The sequence below is a fragment of the Melanerpes formicivorus genome, unplaced genomic scaffold (genome assembly GCF_026170545.1).
Source record: "Melanerpes formicivorus ecotype bairdi unplaced genomic scaffold, bMelFor1.0.p_v2 SCAF_106, whole genome shotgun sequence".
Taxonomy (NCBI): Eukaryota; Metazoa; Chordata; class Aves; order Piciformes; family Picidae; genus Melanerpes; species Melanerpes formicivorus.
The window spans coordinates 374,803-395,894 of record NW_027142458.1 but is presented as its reverse complement, the minus strand read 5'-3'; the positions used below and the strand labels follow the sequence as shown (position 1 = coordinate 395,894).

General features: G+C 53.9%; 1 protein-coding gene across 3 annotated transcripts in view; it reads left to right on the top strand.

The window, feature by feature from the left end:
* The window catches only part of CACNB4 (calcium voltage-gated channel auxiliary subunit beta 4), a 136,261-nt gene that overhangs the window by 78,884 nt on the left and 36,285 nt on the right, over nucleotides 1–21,092 (top strand). For all 3 annotated transcript variants that reach the window (XM_068166782.1, XM_068166784.1, XM_068166783.1), the window contains 2 exons: nucleotides 17,660–17,779; nucleotides 18,087–18,209. In XM_068166782.1, coding sequence (XP_068022883.1) covers nucleotides 17,660–17,779; nucleotides 18,087–18,209 — 243 coding nt within the window. The remainder of the gene's footprint in view (nucleotides 1–17,659; nucleotides 17,780–18,086; nucleotides 18,210–21,092) is intronic.

The window sequence follows — 21,092 nt, the reverse complement described above, 5'->3', positions numbered from 1 at the left end:
GATTGATTACAGCAATTAAGTTCCATGAAGTGTCGTTCAAGTGTTACCTCAGTGGGTGAGAGCAAGAGGCCCTTTCTCTTGTATTTTGCTCCCAGCATGTCCAAGTTGGAGGCTGCAAGGTCTGGGGGAATGGAGTTGCTATTTACAGAGTGCAGAGGCTGTAGAAAATGAGGTCTTTTTCCTCCTCAGATTTTTCTGGCAGCCCTTGATCCTCCACCCTGAGTTCAGCGCTTCTGTGAGTCCAGAGTTGGGTCCTTGCTGCAGCAGAAGAACCCAAGAAAGATGGTTCCCTGGGGGGTGCTGGGTGACAGTTGTCTGAATAACAGCCAGAGGTATGCCCAGGTGGCCAAGAAGGCCACCAGCATCCTGGCTTGGATCAGCAGTATTGTGACCAGCAGGATCAGGGGAGTGATTGTGCCCCTGCACTGGGCACTGCTGAGGCTGCCCTTGGAGTACTGGGTTCAGTTGTGGGCTCCTCACTCCAAGAAGGACATTGAGGGAATGGAGCAGGTACAGAGAAGGGCAATGAAGCTGGTGAAGGGTCTGGAGAACAGGGCTGGTGAGAAACAGCTGAGGGAACTGAGGTGGTTTAGTCTGATGAAGAGGAGGCTGAGGGGAGACCTCATTGCTCTTCACAACTCCCTGGAAGGAGGTTGGAGTGAGGTGAGGGTTGGTCTCTTTTCTTAGTGTCAGGTGATAGATTGAGAGGAAATGATCTGAAATTGTGCCAGGGGAGGTTTAGGTTGGAGATGAGGAACAATTTCTTTGCTGCAGGCACTGGAACAGGCTGCCCAGGGAGGTGGTGGAGTCACCACCCCTGGAGGGGTTCAAGCAACCTGTGGCCCTAGCACTGTGGAACATGGTTTGATGGCCATGGTGGGGTTGGGTTGCTGATTGGACTCGGTGATCTTAGAGGTCTCCTCCAGCTGGAATGATTCTATAAAGTTGTTTCCCAGCATCTGAGTTTGGAAGGCTGAAGGAATGAGAAAGCTCATCCAACCTTCAGTTGCACAGAACATCCTGAAGCACAGCCCAAAGCCTTGAATTTAGCAGCATGAGATGGATTGCAGCCCCCCCATAACGACTGTCACGACTCCTTCCCAGCCACCACACAGCCTGCACGCCTCCACCAGAGTCATCCTCCTATAATTACATGGAAGGGGGAAGTCTGGTTTGGGGTTCTGTGCCCTGGGGAGACCCTCTGCAGAACCTGTGAGAGGTGGGCAGAAGGAACGTGGATGGGATGACTTCAGAGGAAGTCACTGCCACCTAAATATAACTTGTCACAGCAGAAAGCTGCAGTCATCTGAGTAATAAATGGAGTTTGGCTGCCCACCAGCTTCCTTTGGAGAAGGATTCCAAAGCATGTGCTATCTCCAACAACCTGGGCTAGTGGAAGGTGTCCCTGCCCATGGCAGGGGGGGTTGGAACCAGATGATCTTCAAAGTCTCTTCCAACCCAAACCATTCTGTGATCTGGGATTTGACTTCTATGACAGAAAGAGCTGGAAAACCTGGTACCCTGCAGACCTGCAAGGCTTGGTTGTGTCTACCAACTAGTGAGCAGTTGCAAAAAGAATAGAATAGACCAGGTTGGAAGAGCCCTTCAAGATCATCGTGTCCAACCCATCAACCAATCCAACCCACCTGAACAACTAACCCATGGCACCAAGCACCCCAGCAAGTCTCCTCCTGAACACCTCCAGGGATGGTGACTCCACCACCTCCCCAGGCAGCCCATTCCAATGGGCAATCACTCTCTCTGTGTAGAACTTCCTCCTAACCTCCAGCCTAAACCTCCCCTGGTGCAGCCTGAGACTGTGTCCTCTTGTTCTGGTGCTGGCTGCCTGGGAGAAGAGACCAACCTCTGCCTGTCTGCAACCTCCCTTCAGGTAGTTGTAGAGAGCAACAAGGTCTTGGGCAGCTTTGGTGAGGATTTACCAAATCATAGAATCAATAAGGTTGGAAAAGACCTCAAAAGATCATCAAGTCCAACCTGTCACCTGACACCTCCTGACTACTAAACCATGGCACCAAGTGCCACATCCAATCCCCTCTTGAGCACCTCCAGGGATGGTGACTCCACCACCTCCCTGGGCAGCACATTCCAATGGCCAAGCTCTCTTGCTAGGAAGAACTTCTTCCCAGCATCCAGCCTAAACCTCCCCTGGCACAGCTTGAGACTGTGTCCTCTTGTTCTGGTGCTGCTTGCCTGGGAGAAGAGACCAACCCCCACCTGGCTACAACCTCCCTGCAGGGAGTTGGAGAGAGCAAGAAGGTCTCCCCTGAGCCTCCTCTTCTCCAGGCTCAGCAATCCCAGCTCCCTCAGCCTCTCCTCACAGGGCTGTGCTCAAGGCCTCTCCCCAGCCATGTTGCCCTTCTCTGGACACCTTCAAGTGTTTCGATGTCCTTCTTAAAATTAGGAGCCCAGAACTGGACACAGGACTCAAGGTGTGGCCTAACCAGTGCTGAGCACAGGGCAGAATGACCTCCCTGCTCCTGCTGGCCACACTGCTCCTGATGCAGGCCAGGATGCCATTGGCCTTCTTGGCCACCTGGGCACACTGCAGGCTCCTGTTCAGCCTACTATCAATCAGCACCCCCAGGTCCCTCTCTGCCTGGCTGCTCTCCAGCCACTCTGCCCCAGCCTGTAGCCCTGCCTGGGGTTGCTGTGGCCAAGGTGCAGCAGTCCCATTGTGAGATGGTTCAGCATGTTCTAAACCACTTCTGTTTCAAACACAGGAAAGAAATAGGCAGGGTTATTTTGGTTGGCTCAGACCTGCTGGTGTGGGAAGTGGTGACACCACGCTAGAAGGAAATGGGGACACTGCAATCATGAACATGCTTGAAAAGCTGGAGTGCAGCTCTTTGGGTTGGGAAATGCATGGAGTGAAGACAGGCAGGTGGTGAGGAGCTTCTCAACAGAGAGGTCTGAAGGAAAATTCCACTGCTTGCTGTACGTTTCTGACACTTGGAAGGTTATGACAGAATCTCAGCATGGTGAGGGATGGAAGGGACCACTGGAGATCATCTAGTCCATCCCCTCTGCTAAAGCAGGGGCACCCACAGCAGATTCCCCAGGGCTGGGTTTGGAATCTCTCCAGAGGAGGGAATTAACAGGGCTGGTGAGGAGCAGCTGGGGGAACTGGGGGTGTTCAGCCTGGAGAAGAAAAGGCTGAGGGGAGAGCTCATTGCTCTCTGCAGCTCCCTGAAAGGAAGTTGGAGTGAGGCAGGGCTTGGTCTCTTCTTCCTAGTTTCAGGTGATAGAATGAGAAGAAATGGCCTGAAATTGCACCAGGGGAGGTTTAGGTTGGAGATGAGGAACAATTTCTTTGCTGTGAGAGTGGTCAGGGACTGGAACAGGCTGCCCAGGGAGGTGGTGGAGTCACCATGCCTGGAGGTGTTCCAGAAACCTGTGGCCATGGCACTTTGGGCCATGGTTTGATGGCCATGATGGTGTTGGGTTGATGGTTGGACTGGATGGTCTTAGAGGTCTTTTCCAGCAGAAGCTGGTGATCTTTGGTGGACTGTAAGAGATTGCTGAAGGCCAAGTAAGGAGGGAGAGGATGTGGGTCTGCTTGGGAGTCATCTGTGGGAGGTGAAAACTGGCTCCTGAACGTCAGACACCATTGCTGGCTTGTCTCAGCTGTGCTTTTGCATGCAGGTATTTGGGAGCTGAGGCTGGATCAGTAGCTGGGCAGATTGCTGTGTTTGCATACTCCACCTGCCTGGTGCTGTGCTTTTAATCTGTCTGCTTGGCAGTGACAGCTGTGCTGCTTCAAAGCCACCCAGTGGCCCCAGCACAAGTCTCATCCCATGGCTCTCATCTCCTACATCTCTCTGTACATCCTCCTCCTGTGCTCTTTGTGGGCAGTGTGGTGGGTTAGTGCTGCTGCCTGTGTGCCTCCAGACCGAGTTCTGGAGCACAGGTTGATGGAATTGTAGAATTGGCTTGGTTGGGAGAGATCTCTAAGATCATCCTGGCGGCAATCACTCCACACCTGAAGGACAGCCAAGGGCTCAGGCCCAGCCAGCATGGATTTAGGAAGGGCAGGTCCTGCCTCTCCAACCTGATCCCCTTCTATGATCAGGTGACTGCCTGGTGGCTGTGGGCAGGCTGTGGATGTGGTCTGCCTGGACTGCAGCAAGGCCTTTGACACCGTCCCCCACAGCAAACTGCTGGCTAAGCTGTCAGCTCGTGGCTTGGACCACTACACTCTGTGCTGGGTTAGGAACTGGCTGGAGGCTGAGCCCAGAGAGTGGTGGTGAATGGTGCCACAGCCAGCTGGCAGCCAGGCACCAGTGGTGTGCCCCAGGGATCAGTGCTGGGCCCTGTGCTCTTTAACATCTTCATTGATGATCTGGATGAGGGGGTCGAGTCAGTCATCAGCAAGTTTGCAGATGACACCAAGTTAGGAGCAGATGTTGGTCAGTTAGAGGGTAGAAAGGCTCTGCAGAGGGACCTTGACAGACTAGACAGATGGGCAGAGTCCAATGGGATGGCATTCAACAAGTCCAAGTGCCAGGGGCTGCACTTTGGCCACAGCAACCCCAGGCAGTGCTACAGACTGGGGGCAGAGTGGCTGAGAGCAGCCAGGCAGAAAGGGACCTGGGGGTGCTGACTGACAGCTGCCTGAACATGAGCCAGCAGTGTGCCCAGGTGGCCAAGAGGGCCAATGGCATCCTGGCCTGCATTAGGAATAGTGTGGCCAGCAGGAGCAGGGAAGTCATTGTGCCCCTGTACTCTGCATTGGTTTGGCCACACCTTGAGTCCTGTGTCCAGTTCTGGGCCCCTCAGTTTAAGAAGGACATCGAAACACTTGAAGGTGTCCAGAGAAGGGCAACAAGGCTGGGGAGAGGCCCTGAGCACAGCCCTGTGAGGAGAGGCTGAGGGAGCTGGGGCTGCTTAGCCTGGAGAAGAGGAGGCTCAGGGGAGACCTCATTGCCCTCTACAACTCCCTGAAAGGAGGTTGTAGCTGGGAAGGGGTTGGTCTCTTCTCCCAGGCCACCAGCACCAGAACAAGAGGACACAGTCTCAAGCTGTGCCAAGGGAGGTTTAGGCTGGAGGTGAGGAGAAAGTTCTTCACTGAGCAAGTTGTTCGCCATTGGAATGTGCTGCCCAGGGAGGTGGTGGAGTCACCGTCCCTGGAGGTTTTCAAGAGGGGATTGGATGTGGCACTTGGTGCCATGGTATAGTCATGAGGTCTGTGTTGATAGGTTGGACTCGATGATCCTCGAGGTCCTTTCCAACCTTAGTTATACTCTGATACTGTAAGTCCAATCTTCATCCTAGGACCACCATGGCCATGAGACCATGTCCCAAAATGCCTTGTCCACACGTTTCTTGGGGCTATTGCGTGCTGCTTCATTGAGGCAAAAGAGGCTGAGTTGGGGTGTTTTGAAAGCAGGAACTACTACATTTTGTTGTTGCTCCCCTGGGGGCTTTTATAAAGATCCAGAGGCTCACAAAAGTCCTGTAGAGGCAAATAAACCAGCAGTGGTTGTCTCCAGAGATCATTCCTACAGCAGCATTGGCACTGGGGCCTTGGCAAACTTCTTTGTCTTGTTCCAGGCCTTGACAACCCTTTCAGTGAAGAAGTTGTTCTGCATCTCTCCAGCCTGAGCCACCCCTGGTAGAACCTGAGGCCATTTCCTTTCCTGCTGCTGTTAGTTCCTTGTGAGATCAACCCCAGCCTGGCTCCAGTCTCCTTTCAGGGAGTTGTAGAGAGCCATGAGGTCTCCCCTCAGCCTCATTTCCTCTAGGCTGAACAACCCCAATTCCCTCACCAGCCCTGTTCTCCAGAGCCCTCACCAGCCTTGTTGCTCTCCTTTGGGAAAGCTCCAACCCCTCAATGGCCTTCTTGGAGTCAACCCAGGATTGGAGCTGTGGCCTCACCAGTGCCCAGTATGGGGCACAACCACTTCACTGCTCCTGCTGGCCACACCATTTCTGATCCAGGCCAGGATGCTGGTGGCCTTCTTGGCCACCTGGGCATGCACTGGCTCATCTTCATACCCCAAAGTCCTTTTCTGCTGGGCGGTTTCCTGCCACTCTGAGCCAAGCTTGAAGCCTTCATGGGGTTGTTGTGACCCAAGTGCAATACCCAGCACTTGGTGTTCTTGAACCTCATCCCATTGGCCTTGGCCCATTGGTCCAGCCTGCCCAGATCCCTCTGCAGAGCCTTCCTCCCCTCCAGCAGATCAACACTGCCACCCAATGTGGTGTCACCTGCAAACTTACTGGGGAAGCCTCAGTCCCCAGCCCTGAGCGCTGGGGAGCCCCACTGGTGAGTAGTCACCAGCTGGAGTTAACTCCATTCCCTGCCATTATTGCTTGGGCCCAGCCATCAGCCAGTTTTGGGCCTGTTCTGGGCATGGGCAGCCAGTTTCTTCAGGAGGATGCTGTGGGAGCTGCTTCTCCTCTGTCCTTTGTGTCTCTCCACTCCAGGACACTGCATGTGGAGCAAGAGAGACCTGCAAGAACAATACAGAGGAGGCAGTCTAGGGGAGACTGAGGGCTTGGGGAGCCCCTGAGCGATCCACCACAGGCTTTTTGGCTGAGGACTTGATGCTGTGTGTCTGAGGAAACGTGGTGGTAGACCACATATGGTAAACACAGATGCTTGTGTAGCTGGCAGCATGAGTTAAGTTTAGCATGGGGGCAATATTGGTCTCTTTTTAGCTTCTAAAGACATAGAGAACATTCTTGAGTTCCTAAGGTGGTGCTGAGGCAGAGGCAAAGCAGCATCTTGGATGAGGCCTTGAGCAAGCTGGTCTGGTTGAAGGTGCCCCTGCCCATGGCGGGGGGGGGGGGGGGTTGGAACTAGATGTTCTTTAAGGTCCCTTCCACCTCAAACCATTCAATGAGGCTGTGACTGTTTCCAGGTGAGCTCATTTAGGAGCAGAGGTGTGATTTTACTAACTGGTCTGTTATTGCCAGGTGTCCTAACAGCCAAGAGCAGTGGGTTCCTCACAGCATGGGGAAGATCACTCAGTACTCTGAAGAGCCAGAGTAATTAGCAACAATCAAGCAGTGCCTCTGTACTGCTGCAGCTCTAATTGGGTGCCTTTTAGCCCGGACAAAAGGCAGCTTTTGTTTGCTCCCCTGGCTCTTCTGAATACCTGACATGGATAAAGAGGGACCAGCTGCAGAGGTGGAAGCAAAATTCCAGCTGAAGGTGTGCAGCTGTTGATTCAGTCGTGCAAAGAGCTGGAGGAAAACACAGAGCAGAGCAGCCCCAGGCAGGCTGGTCTCTTCTCACAGCTAACAAGTGGCAGGGCAAGAGGAAACAGCCTCAGGTTGTGCCAGGGGAGGTTCAGGTTGGGTATTAGGAACAATTTGCTCCCAGAAGGGGGGTCCTGAGGCATTGGAACAGGCTGCACAGGGAGGTGGTGGAGTCCCCATCTCTGGATGGATTGAAAAGATGTGTGGCTGTGGTGCTGAGGGATGTGGCTGGGTGGTAGCTCAGCAGTAGTGGTGGGATTGCAAGGTGAGCACTTAAATGGACTTGATCTCAGAGGTCTCTTCCATCCTCAGCAGTTCTGTGGCTCTGTGATTCTTTTATGCTTGAACAACAACCACCACAAATGGAGTGGGAATGGTTTGCTTGTTGTTCACATTCTGTGCTTTAGACCCATTTTTGGAACAAACCAACGTGAGCCTGGAGCCAGCCAACCACCTGGCTGTGATCCTCAGCTTTCAGCTCACTTGGAGGCTGCAGAGTGAGTGCTTTGGGTGCTGCTTGGTGTGGGGAGATCTGAACTTCACCCTCATTGCTGCCTGAAAAGAGGCTGCAGTGGGGTGGGGGTTCTTCTCCCTAGTGTCAGGTGACAGAATGAGAGGAAATGGCCTGAAATTGTGCCAGGGAAGGTTTAGATTGTCCATGTCCATTGTCCCCCTCCTACCACTCTGGGATTGTGTGTGTTTGTGTGAGTTTCCAGGGACTTAGGACATAAGATATTATAGCTGTCAGAGAGTGACAAGTTCAGGATGCTCAGGCTGCTTCCTCAGTCTACATAGACTCAGAGAATGGTTTAGGTTGGAAGGGACCTTGAAGATCATCTAGTTCCAACCATTTGCTGTGGGCAGGGACACTTCCTACTATCCCAGGTTGCTCAAGGCCCCATCCACCCTGGCCTGGAGCACTTCCAGGCTTGGAGCCTCCATGGTTTCTCTGGGCAGCCTGTTCCTCTGCTCTGCTCTCGTGAGACCCCACCTGCAGCACTGCATCCAGATCTGGAGTCCCTCACACAAGAAGGACATAGAACTGTTGGAGCAGGTCCAGAAGAGTCCACAAAGATCATCAGAGGGCTGGAATACCTCCTTCTCTCTGGGGACAGGCTGAGGGAGTTGGGGTTGTTCAGACTGGAGAAGGCTCCAGGGGGACCATGGAGTGGCCTTCCAGTACCTGAAGGGGGCTACAAGAAAGCTGGGGAAGGGACTTTTGACAAGGGCTTGTAGTGAGAGGGTGAGAGGGAATGGGTTTGAGCTGGAGGAGGGGAGTTTTAGACTGGAGACTAGGAAGACATTCTCTCTAGTGAGGGTGGTGAGACACTGGAGCAGGTTGCCCAGGGAGGTTGTGGATGATCCCTCCCTGGAGGCGTTCAGTGTCAGGCTGGATGAGGCCTTGAGCAACCAGGTCTAGCGGAAAGTGTTGCTGCCTATGGCAGGGGGATTGGAACTGGGTGATCTTTAAGGTCCTTTCCTTAAAACCATTCTATGAACCTGTGATTGCAGTGGCTCACTGGCACCTGGAGCTGTAGATATTTTCCCCTATAACCCCTGGTGAACCCTGTGACCCCCATCAAGCAAACCTCTGTACCTTGTGTGTGCTGAGCACGGCAGGAAGAGCTGCCCCAGGCTGGCAGGAGATGTGTCTGTTACCACTGCTTTGCTTTAAGCCACATTTCCTGGCTGGGAAAACACAATCTGTGCAGCACTGAAGGCAGCTTGAGCAAGGCGATGGTGACTCCGAGGCTGGAAATCCAGGAGGCAAAAGCAGGAGCTGGTGAGAGGCTGTTCCATGGCCTTGTTTGCTGCTGATCAGCATTCACCACCACACAGTCGTGTTCTGAGCACCCAGCAATGCCCAGAGTGCTGAGGCACCTCATGAGCTGGCTTCAGGCAGCTTACCCAATGTGTAGAAGGAAACAATTGCTGTGGGTGTCAGGCTGGGATCACAACTCCAGCCAGCAGGGTCCTGCAGCTGCCTCGGGGGTGTGGCAGAGAATGAGGAGGGTGGGAGCTGAAGCTTGCCCTCCTGGAACCTCCAGGGGCACGTTCACATGGGCTCTTAGCTCACAGAACTGTTGGGTGGTAGGGGTGGGAAGGGACCTCTGGAGATCATTGAGTCCAACCTCCCTGCCAAGGCAGGTTCACCTAGACAGTGCCACACAGGAACTGGTGGAGGAGAAGCTCAGCAGGAGCTCTCAGTGTGCACTTGCAGCCCACAAAGCCAATCAGATCCTGGGCTGCAGCAAGAGAAGCAGAGCCAGCAGATAAGGGAGGTGATTCTCCCCCTCTGCTCAGCTCTGCTGAGACCCCACCTGGAGCACTGCCTCCAGTTCTGGAGCCCCTATGACAAGAGGGATCTGGAGGTGCTGGAAGGTGTCCAGAGAAGGGCCATGAGGATGAGCAGAGGGCTGGAGCACCTCTCCTATGAGGACAGACTGAGGGAGTTGGGGCTGTTCAGTCTGCAGAAGAGAAGGCTCTGAGGTGACCTCATTGTGGCCTTCCAGGGTCTGAAGGGGGATACAGGAAGGCTGGGGAGGGACTGCTCAGGATCTCAGGTAGTGATAGGACTAGGGGGAATGGAATGAAGCTGGAGGTGGGGAGATTCAGGCTGGAGGTGAGGAGGAAGTTCTTCCCCATGAGAGTGGTGAAGCCCTGGAAAGGGTTGTCCAGGGAGGTGGTTGAGGCCCCATCCCTGGAGGTGTTTAAGCCCAGGCTGGATGAGGCTCTGGGCAGCCTGATCTAGTGTGGGGTGTCCCTGCCCATGGCAGGGGGGCTGGAGCTAGCTGATCCTTGTGGTCCCTTCCAACCCTGACTGATACTATGATACTAGGAACACGTCCAGGTGGGTTCTGAATGTCTCCAGAGCAAAGCAGATGTGAGCTGGTGGGAAAAATCCCACTGAAATGTGTTCCTAGACTCACAGAATGGTTTGGATTGGAAGGTACCTTCAAGATCACCTAGTTTCAACCTCCCTGTTATGGGCAGGGACACCTCCCACCAGCCCAGATTGCTCAAGGCCTCATCCAGCCTGGCCTTGAACACCTCCAGGGAAGGGATATCCACAACCTCCCTGGGCAACCTGCTCCAGTGTCTCTCCACCCTCACTAGAAAGAATTCCCTCCTCATCTCCAGCCTCAATCTGCCCTCTCCCAGCTCAAAGAACCTGGAACTGACAGGGGAGTTTCTCCTGGGCAGGTTTCATGGGAGCTTGTTTCTGATAAAGATGGATTCTTGACTGAAACCAAAGAGCACTGAAACATTCTGGACCCAACCTGCCAAGCAGTATGCAGATCTTTTCCCCACCACAAATTAACTCTTATTTCACAACTGTGAAGTAAGCCAGGTTTATTTCATAGTACAAAAGCAGATTTGGGGATTTCAGAAGGATATTAATAACTCTAGAGGAGATTGCATGGATTGGACTAGATGACCTCTAGGGGTCCCTTCCAACCCAGTGCATCCAACCTACTCCTGGTCTAGGAAGGTGATGAAGAAGTTTTCATTTTATTTATGTTTTTGAACTCCACCCTGTCTGCTGTCCTGTGAGGCCACCCCTGGATTCCTGGGCCCAGTTCTGGGCTCCCCAGCTCAAGAGACTGCTGGAGAGAGTCCAGGGGAGGCTGCAGAGATGCTGAGGGGCCTGGAGCAGCTCTGTGAGGAGGAAAGGCTGAGAGCCCTGGGGCTGTGGAGCCTGGAGGAGAGCAGCCCCAGAGGGGATCTGAGCAGTGCTCAGCAAGAGTTTAGGGGGGAAGGTCATGAGGAGGGGGCTGGGCTCTTCTTAGTGTTGGCCAGTGACAGGACAAGAGGCTGTGGAGTCTCTTTCTCTAGAGAGCTTGCAAAGCCAGCTGGCCATTGTGCTGCTGGGCAAGCTGCTGTGGGTGCCCCTGCCTTAGCAGGAGGGGGGGTTCAGCTGGGTGATTTCCACAGGTCACTTCCAACCCCTTCCATTCTGTGATTCTGTATCAAAAAGTAAAGCAGGGGCTGTGCTTCCAGTGTCCTCTGCACTTCACTCTGCAAAGCCTTTACACATAGGAGTGACCCCTTTGGTTTTGCTGGAGCTCATGGCTCCTCCTGCTCGGAGCTCCCAGTCCAGTTCTTAGGGCAGGACCTCTCTGCAGCATTTTACTGGGATCCTTCTCCTGGCACATGCAGATTGTTCTGGCCCCAGCTTTGACTGCAGCACACTGCTTATGGTTTCATGCCAAGATGAAGAGATACCCACTGGTTTGTGTTTGCTTCTTCATTACATCACCTTCCCAGGAATTAAATTTAGCTGCCCCCCCTGACTGCTGAGGCAGGTGGGCACTACCTGTGGTCAGCAGCCCTGGCCACTCTTCCTTCAGGTGGGAGGGCTTTTAAAGCTTTTGGTTCCTGTTCTCCTGTATAAATCTATCAGCCCTTACCCTCTGCAGCACCTCTCCTTGGGGCATGCTTACAGGAGGAATCTTGGTGAGTTCAAATGGCATTCTAGCAGAATCCCTGTGTGGGTGGGGGTTGGAAGGGGCCTCTGCAGGTCATCCACTCTGTTCCCCTGCTGAAGCAGGGCACCCACAGCAGCTTGCCCAGCATCACAATGGCATGGAGGAGACTCCACAACCTCTCTGGGCAGCCTGCTCCAGGCCTCCAGCACCCTCACACCAAACAACTTTCTCCTCATCTTCAGATGGAGCCTCTTGGCTTCAAGTTTGTGCCCACTACCCCTTGTCCTGTCCCTGGGCACCCCTGACAAGAGTCTGGCCTCATCCTCTTGCCCCCCACAGGTCCTCTAGCTCTTGCTTAGCATTACTCAGATCCCCTCTGGGGCTGCTCTTCTGCAGGCTCCACAGCCCCAGGGCTCTCATCTTTTCTGTCCTCAGAGATGCTCCAGGCCCCTCAGCATCTTTGCAGCCTCCACTGGACTGTCTCTTGAACTGGGAAGCCCAGGGCTGCTCCCAGTGCCCAGGGCTGCCCCTGCTGCGGGGGGAGGAGGATGCCCACGCTCAGACAGTGCCTCCCCCTTGTCTTGTTTAATGGAGAAGGCAGAAGCTGTTCCTGGGAGCAGACGTTTTCAGCAGCGCTTTCTGGGTTGTGATGGACTCTGCAGCACCCTAAATCTTTTCAGAAGAGGCTGTGTGTCATCTGGCTCCTTGGAGCTCTTCATGGAGCAGTGCTTTAATTGCAGAGGCTGTGTGACAGAGTGTGCCAGGCTCCAGCTCGACAGGGAGCACTTCAGAGCTGGGTATTTGTGGCAGCTGGAAAAAAAGGTTATTTACAACCTCACTTATCCCCCCCACACACCTCCCTTCTGAAGCCATAACAGCTAAAGGGTGATGTTGGCTGCTGCTCTTCTGCCTTGTGATCAGCACTGCAGAGTCTAGTTGGAGGTCTGTAGCTGGTGATGTTGCCCAGCGGTCAGGACTAGGTCCATTCGTGTCCATCATCTTCGTCAGCAACCTGGATGAAGGGACAGGGTGGACCTTGAGCCAGTTTGCTGAGGAGACCAAACTGGGAGGAGTGGCTGACACCTCACCAGGCTGTGCTTCATTTGAAATGATTTTAGAATAGAATAGAATAGAGTAGACCAGATTGGAAGAGACCTTTCAAGATCATTGTGTCCAACCTATCATCCAACACAACCTAAGCAACTAACCCATGGCACCAAGCACCCCATCAAGTCTCCTCCTGAACACCTCCAGTGATGGTGACTCCACCACCTCCCCAGGCAGCCCATTCCAATGGGCAATCACTCTCTCTGTGTAAAACTTCCTCCTGACCTCCAGCCTGAACCTCCCCTGGCACAGCCTGAGACTGTGTCCTCTTGTTCTGGTGCTGCTTGCCTGGCAGAAGAGACCAACCTCTGCCTGTCTACAGCCTCCCTTAAGGTAGTTGTAGAGAGCAATAAGGTCACCCCTGAGCCTCCTCCTCTCCAGGCTAAGCAACCCCAGCTCCCTCAGCCTCTCCTCACAGGGCTGTGCTCCAAGCCCCTCACCAACTTTGTTGCCCTTCTCTGGACACCTTCCAGCAAGTCAACCTCCTTCCTAACCTGAGGGGCCCAGAACTGGACACAGGACTCAAGGTGTGGCCTAAGCAGTGCAGTGTACAGGGGCAGAATGACCTCCCTGCTCCTGCTGGCCACACTGTTCCTGATGCAGGCCAGGATGCCATTGGCCCTCTTGGCTGCCTGGGCACACTGCAGGCTCATGTTCAGCCTACCATCAACCAGCACCCCCAGGTCCCTCTCTGCCTGGCTGCTCTCAGCCACTCTGACCCCAGCCTGTAGCACTGCCTGGGGTTGTTGTGGCCAATGTGCAGCCCCTGGCACTTGGATGTGTTCAATCTCCTGCCCTTGGCCTCTGCCCATCTGTCCAGCCTGTCGAGGTCCCTCTGCAGAGCCTCTCTACCCTCCAGCAGATCAACTCCTGCCCCCAGCTTGGTGTCATCTGCAAATTTACTGATGATGGACTCAATGCCCTCATCCAGATCATCAATGAATGGATGTTCAAGAGGATGGGGCCCAGCACTGATCCCTGGGGGACTCCACTACTGACTGGCTACTAGCTGGATGTGGCACCCCTGCCATTCAGTCAGACCTGGGCAGGCTGGAGAGCTGGGCAGAGAGGAACCTCCTGAGGTTCAGCAAGGGCAAGCGTAGGGTGCTGCAGCTGGGGAGGAAGAACCCCCTGGGATTCTCTATTATTCTGAGTGTGGAGCAGTGTGAAATCATGAAGAGTAAGCCTTTATCTTGATTAGCTGCTTTAGAAAACACAGGTTACAAACTTCTGAATGGAGATAGGGAAACAAGTCATAGAATCCCACCACTGTGGAGGTTGGAAGGGACCTCAGCAGCTCGTCCAGTCCAACCCCCCCTGCTTGCCCAGCAGCACAATGCCCAGCTGGGGTTGGAAGCTCTCCAGACAAGGAGACTCCACAACCTCTCTGGGCAGCCTGCTCCAGGCCTCCAGCACCCTCACGCCAAACAACTTTCTCCTCTTCTTCAGGTGGAACCTCCTGGCTTCCAGTTTGTGCCCACTGCCTCTTGTCCCATCAGTGGGCACCACTGACAAGGGTCTGACCCCACACTCTTGTCACTGAATCCCAACTTCCATAGCCTTGGGCTCCTCCTCAGGAGGAGACTTGACAGGGTGCTTGGTTGCATGGGTTAGTTGATTAGGTGGTGTTGGGTGATAGGTTGGACACGAGGTGACCTAATTGTGGCCTTCCAGTATCTGAAGGGGGCCTACAGGAAGGCTGGGGAAGGACTTCTCAGGATCTCAGGTAGTGATAGGACTAGGGGGAATGGAATGAAGCTGGAGGTGGGGAGATTCAGGCTAGATGTGAAGAGGAGGTTCTTCACCATGAGAGTGGTGAAACCCTGGAATGGGTTGTCCAGGGAGGTGGTCGAGGCCCTGTCCCTGGAGGTGTTTAAGCCCAGGCTGGCTGAGGCTCTGGGCAGCCTGATGTAGTGTGGGGTGTCCCTGCCCATGGCAGGGGGGTTGGAACTAGATGATCCTTGTGGTCCCTTCCAACCCTGAATGATTCTATGATACTATGATCTTGAAGATCTCTTCCGACCTGGTCTGGTTCGGTTCGATTCGGTCCTATCCTATCCTATCCTATCCTATCCTATCCTATCCTATCCTATCCTATCCTATCCTATCCTATCCTATCCTATCCTATCCTATCCTATCCTATCCTATCCTATCCCTGGCCCATCTGGCTGCTCTTTGCAGAGCCCTGCCTGGTTGCAGCGTGATGCTGCAGCTCAGCCCCCCGTGAGTCACAGTCCTGGGGCTGCATCCCTCCCAGCAGGCTCTTGCTAGCTGGGATGTCTGCAGGAGCAGGGATGATGTGGCTGTGACTGTACCAGCCCTGTCCCTTGGCGTGCAGGCAGTGAGGAGCCTGGGGCGGCCTGGCAGCAGCAGCTGCTTTGGAAAAGGCCACTCCATTCTGACAGCATTAACTAGGTCAGTGCTCAAACACAGACCAGTAAAAGCCAGTTGGGAAGCTGTGCGGCCAGCAGAGGTATCTGTGGCTGTTAAATGACCTCCCAGAGCGATGCTGGAGCATGGTCAGAGGAGCTGATAACTACGTGGATGCGAGGCTCTGTACCTTCTGGTCACTGTGGCTTCTCTCCCAGGGGTAGGTCACCAGCAGCAGATACATTGGCAGGAAACAAACTTGCCACATCTGTGCATTTCCTGCTTCTGGTTTGCTGTTACCAGCTTCATTTAAATGAGTCTGAACCATCTCCTTGGATCATTTCATAGAATCACAGAATGGCTCAGGTTGGAAGGGGCCTGAGAGATCATCTGCTCCAACCTCCCTGTCATGGGCAGGGACACCTCTCACCTGGCCTTGGCTGCTCAAGGCCTCATCCAACCTGGCCTTCAACACCCCCAGGGAGGGGGCATTTACAGCCTTCCTGGGCAACCTATTCCAGAGTCTCACCACCCTCATACTGAAGAACTTCTTCCCAAGATCCACTCTAACCCTGCTCTCCCTCAGCTTCAAACCATTCCCCATTGTCCTGTCTCTAGACACCCTCATGAGAAGTCCCTCTGCAGCCTTCCTGTAGGATCCCTTCAGGTGTTGGAAGGCAGCTCTGAGGTCTCTTCTCTTCTCCAGGCTCCCTCAGCCTGTCCTCACAGCAGAGGTGCTCCAGCCCTTGGCTCATCATTTCTGAGCAGCTCAAGGTTGACAGGTAGGGTTCAGGAGCATCTCTTGGAACATCCCCATTGCTGCCCTGGTGGTTTCATTTGAGGTGATTTGGGGAGGGTTTGGATAATGTATCCAGTTACTGCTTGAGTCTCTATAGCACAGATGACTTCAGCTGTCCCAGTCATGGTGGTCTTGGGTTGAAGGTTGGACTGGATGACCTTGGAGGTTTCTTGCAACCAAACCAATTCTATCATTCCCCATAGGTGTGACTTCTGTGATCTACCTACATGTGTGATGCTGATCTCTGCCTAGTTGGTGATGTGCTCTGTGCCTTCTTCTCATGCCCTTTCAGTCCTGTCAAGGGGCAGAGCTGGGCTGGCCTCCAGAGGAGTGCCAGATGATCCCTGTGAACCTTCCCAAAGGGAAGCCATAAAGCTAAGCTGTGTAGGATGCTGGAGCTGGGTTGCTATGTAAAAGGCAAAGAGGAACCACTGCACACTTCAGATGTCCTCAGTTATGTCCCAGGCTAAAAAGTCTTCCCTCCCTTCCAGGCTGCTGCACTCTGCTGCTGCTTGTTTGCCTTTCATAGTATTGTGGAACTTTTGTGTTGCCCTCTTGAGTAGCTTTTAATAGTGCAGCTTCTTGCCCCTTTTTCCCTCTTGAAGCACAGAAGAAAGCCTTCTGTGAGTGGCACCCATGGTGGGAGGGAGGGACTGACACATTGCTGCTGGACTGGCAGGGAGGGGGTGATCCCAGCCCAGCCTTACAATACCTGAATTGTGGTTGATGTGACCTAGCCTTTGACAGTCATGACTCAAACAGGATTGCAGCGTTGTAAAGGTTTCTGCAGGCTGCCCACAGCTGAGCTGCACTTCACTGTCTCAGGAACAATGTGATGAGGTGGCTGCTGATGGCTTGGGTGGGTGGAGGCTTCCCTGGGTTAAGAACTGGCTGATAGCCAGGCCCAGAGAGTGGTGGGGAATGGAGTTAGCTCCAGCTGGTGGCTGGTCACTAGTGGTGCTCCCCAGGGCTCAGTGCTGGGGACAGCTCTCTTTCATGTCTTTAGCAGTGATCTGGCTGAGGGAATTGAGTGCCCCCTCAGTAAGTTTGCAGATGGCACTAGTCTGGGGGGGAGGGGTGTTGGTTTGATGGAAGGCTCTGCAGAAGCACCTGGCCAGGCTGGATCCATGGGTTGAGGTTCAAGAAGGCCAAGTGCTGGGTACTGCACTTGGGTCACAACAAACCCAGGAATGCTCCAGGCTTCAGGGCAGAGTGGCTGGAAACTGCCTGGTGGAAAAGGACCTGGGGGTTTTGTTTGACAGCTGTTTGAAGCTGAGCCAGGGTGTGCCCTGGTGGCCAAGGAGGCCATCAGCACCCTGGCCTGGATCAGCAGTGGTGTGGCCAGCAGGAGTAGGGCAGTGATCATGCTCACTGCTGAGCCTGCACCTCGAATCCTGGGTTCAGTTTTGGGGCCCTCACTCCAAGCAGGGTACTGAAGGGCTGGAGTGTGGCCAAAACAACTCTGTGAAGTGGGTTGAAAGTGAAGAGAGGGTTTGTAAACCCCTCTTCCCACAGGGTTTTCCTTGGGCTTTTGCCTTTGCCTCCCTGCAGCTGGTGAACAAAGGCAGGTTGTTTCTCTGCTGCGTTTTTGTGCCAGCCACGCTCCACAACCCCCACTCAAAGCACTGAAGCAAGCAGAGTTTGCAAAGCAGTTGATGAATCTGCCTGGGGATGGGGTTTCTGTTGCCTTCCACCTGTTTTTTTCTGAGGAAGATGAATCTCATTGCAGGGCTCAGCAGATTCCTACACAAGCAGACCCTCAGACTCTGATGTCTCTTTGGAAGAAGACAGGGAAGCAATCCGCCAAGAGAGAGAGCAGCAAGCAGCTATACAGCTCGAGAGGGCCAAGGTCTGTGCTTCCCAGCTCTCATCATAACCAAGTTCTCTGCCTGCTGTTCACATTCTCACTGTTGGGTTCAGAATGCTGCTGCTGCCTTGTGCAACAGTTTGGGAGTTGAGGCAAGCAGAGAAGATGTTTGGGGCAACATAGTGTGGTGTCAGTGGGGACCTTGCCTAATGAGCTGAGCTCTGCTGCTTTGTGTGTGGGATGATCAGGTCTGAATTTTGGTGTGGCAAAATGACCTCTGCTGGGCTTTCCTGATTTGATACAGCACAGAAGAGTTTCCACTGGTTGTGATGTGTGTTTCTGTTTCCAGTCCAAACCTGTAGCATTTGCTGTCAAGACAAATGTGAGTTACTGTGGAGCCCTGGATGAAGATGTTCCTGTCCCAAGCACTGCCATCTCTTTTGATGCCAAGGACTTCTTACACATTAAAGAGGTAAAAGCCCAACAAGTGGTAAAAGGGAATGTGAAAAGGAAACTCTTTCATATGGCAAGGACTAGGATTTGAGCAATCAGGGCTGAGCCACACTGGGTTTAAGAGAGCCAAGAGCTTGTCAAGGGGACTTCCATTTTCTGAAGGGGGCTCCAAGAAAGCTGGGGAGAGACTCCTTAGGGTGTCAGGGAGGGATAGGACTGGGGGAAATGGAGCAAAACTAGCAATGGGTAGATTGAGATTGGCTGTGAGGAAGAAGTTGTTCCCCATGAGGGTGGTGAGAGCCTGGCACAGGTTGCCCAGGGAGGTGGTGGAAGCCTCCTGCCTGGAGGTGTTTGCAGCCAGGCTGGATGTGGCTGTGAGCAACCTGCTGTAGTGTGAGGTGTCCCTGGCCATGGCAGGAGGGCTGGAACTGGCTGAGCCTTGAGGTCCCTTCCAACCCTGACAATTCTATGATTCTAAGAGCTGAGTGGAGGTAGGAAAGCACATCTCTCTTAGTGGCAATGATCATAGAATGGTTTGGGGTGGAAGGGACCTCAAGGATCATCCAGTTCCAACCCCTGTGCCACAAGCTGGGACACCTTCCACTAGACCAGGTTGCTCAAGGCCTCATGATGGGGTGGTACTTGAGGCTCTTCAGAGATCCAGCAGCCTGGAGTGGTGATTCTGCTTTTTCTGGTGATCTGGGGTGGTGATCTTATTGGTTGGTGTTACTGACTTGTTGGATTCTTATGTCACAGGGAGGGAATAACAGCTTCCTGTATTTGAAATCATAGGATGGTTTGGGTTGGAAGGGACCTTCAAAGGTCACCTAGTGAGCAGGGACACCTGCAGCTGCAGCATGTTGCTCAGACACTCTTCAGTGTGATAGATCCAGATACTTTCCATCCAGTTTGTGATGGATCAGAGGTTGCAATAACAAAAAGGGGTAGCAGAAAGTGGAGTAGCACCAGGTTACACTGGGTCTTCATGCAATGCAAGAGATGTTTGTAAGGAAGTAAGACAGAATAATGCAGAATCCCACAATGTTAGGAGTTGGAAGGGACCTCTGGAGATCATCCACTCCAAGCCCCATGTTCAAGCAGGGGCACCCACAGCAGCTTCTCCAGCATCACAGTCCTGGCTCACTGGTGAGGTCCCAGATGACTGGAAACTGGCCAACGTGGTCCCCATCCACAAGAAGGGTCGGATGGAGGAACCTGGAAACTACAGGCCAGTCAGCCTGACCTCAGTGCCAGGGAAAGTGATGGAGCAGATTATCCTGGCAGCAATAACTGCGCACCTGAAGGATGGCCAAGGGCTCAGGTCCAGCCAACATGGATTCAGGAAGGGCAGATCCTGCCTCTCCAACCTGATCTCTTTCTATGATCAGGTGACCCGCCTGGTGGATGTGGGGAGGCCTGTGGATGTGGTCTACCTAGACTTCAGCAAGGCCTTTGACACCGTCCCCCACAGCAAACTGCTGACTAAGCTGTCAGCCTGTGGATTGGACCATTACACTCTGTGCTGGGTTAGGAACTGGCTGGAGGGCCGGGCCCAGAGAGTGGTCGTGAACGGTGCCGCATCCAGCTGGAGGCCAGTCACCAGTGGTGTCCCCCAGGGATCGGTGCTGGGCCCTGTCCTCTTCAACATATTCGTTGATGATCTGGATGAAGGGGTAGAGTCAGTCATCAGCAAGTTTGCAGATGACACAAAGTTAGGGGCAGATGTTAGTCAATTAGAGGGTAGAAAGGCTCTGCAGAGGGACCTCGACCGACTGGAAAGATGGGCAGAGTCCAATGGGATGGCTTTCAACAAGTCCAAGTGCCGAGTGCTGCACTTTGGCTATGGCAATCCCATGCAGAGCTATAGGCTGGGGTCGGAGTGGCTGGAGAGCTCCCAGACAGAGAGGGACCTGGGTGTGCTGATCGACAGCCACCTGAATATGAGCCAGCAGTGTGCTCAGGTGGCCAGGAGGGCCAATAGCATTCTGGCCTGCATTAGGAATAGTGTGGCCAGCAGGAGCAGGGAGGTCATAGTGCCCCTGTACTCTGCTCTGGTTAGGCCGCACCTTGAGTACTGTGTCCAGTTCTGGGCTCCTCAGTTTAAGAAGGACATTGAGACACTTGAGCGTGTCCAGAGAAGGGCAACAAGGCTGGTTAGAGGCCTTGAACACAAGCCCTATGAGGAGAGGCTGAGGGAGCTGGGATTGTTTAGCCTGGAGAAGAGGAGGCTCAGGGGTGACCTTATTGCCCTCTACAACTACCTGAAGGGTGGTTGTAGCCAGGAGGGAGTTGGCCTCTTCTCCCAGGCAACCAGCACCAGAACAAGGGGACACAGTCTCAAGCTGCGCCAGGGGAGGTTCAGACTCGAGGTGAGGAGGAAGTTCTTCACCGAGCGAGTCATTCGGCATTGGAATGGGTTGCCCAGGGAGGTGGTTGAGTCATCGACCCTGGAGGCGTTCAAGGGGAGATTGGACGTGGCACTTGGTGCCATGGTCTAGTCATGGGGTCTGCGGTGTCAGGTTGGACTCGATGATCCTCGAGGTCCTTTCCAACCTAAGTGATACTGTGATACTGTGATACAATGCCCAGCTGGGGTTGGAAGCTCTCCAGAGGAGACTCCACAACCTCTCTGGGCAGCCTGCAACAGGGCTCCAGCACCCTCACACCAAACAACTTTCTCCTCATCTTTAGTTGGAACCTCCTGGCTTCCACTTTGTGCCCATTGCCCCTTGTCCTGTTCCTGGGCACCACTGACAAGAGTCAGGCCCCAGCCTCTTGCCCCCCACAGCTCCTTTAGCTCTTGCCGAGCACTGATCAGATCCCCTCTGGGGCTGCTCTTCTCCAGGCTCCACAGCCCCAGGGCTCTCAGCCTTTCCTCCTCACAGAGCTGCTCCAGGCCCCT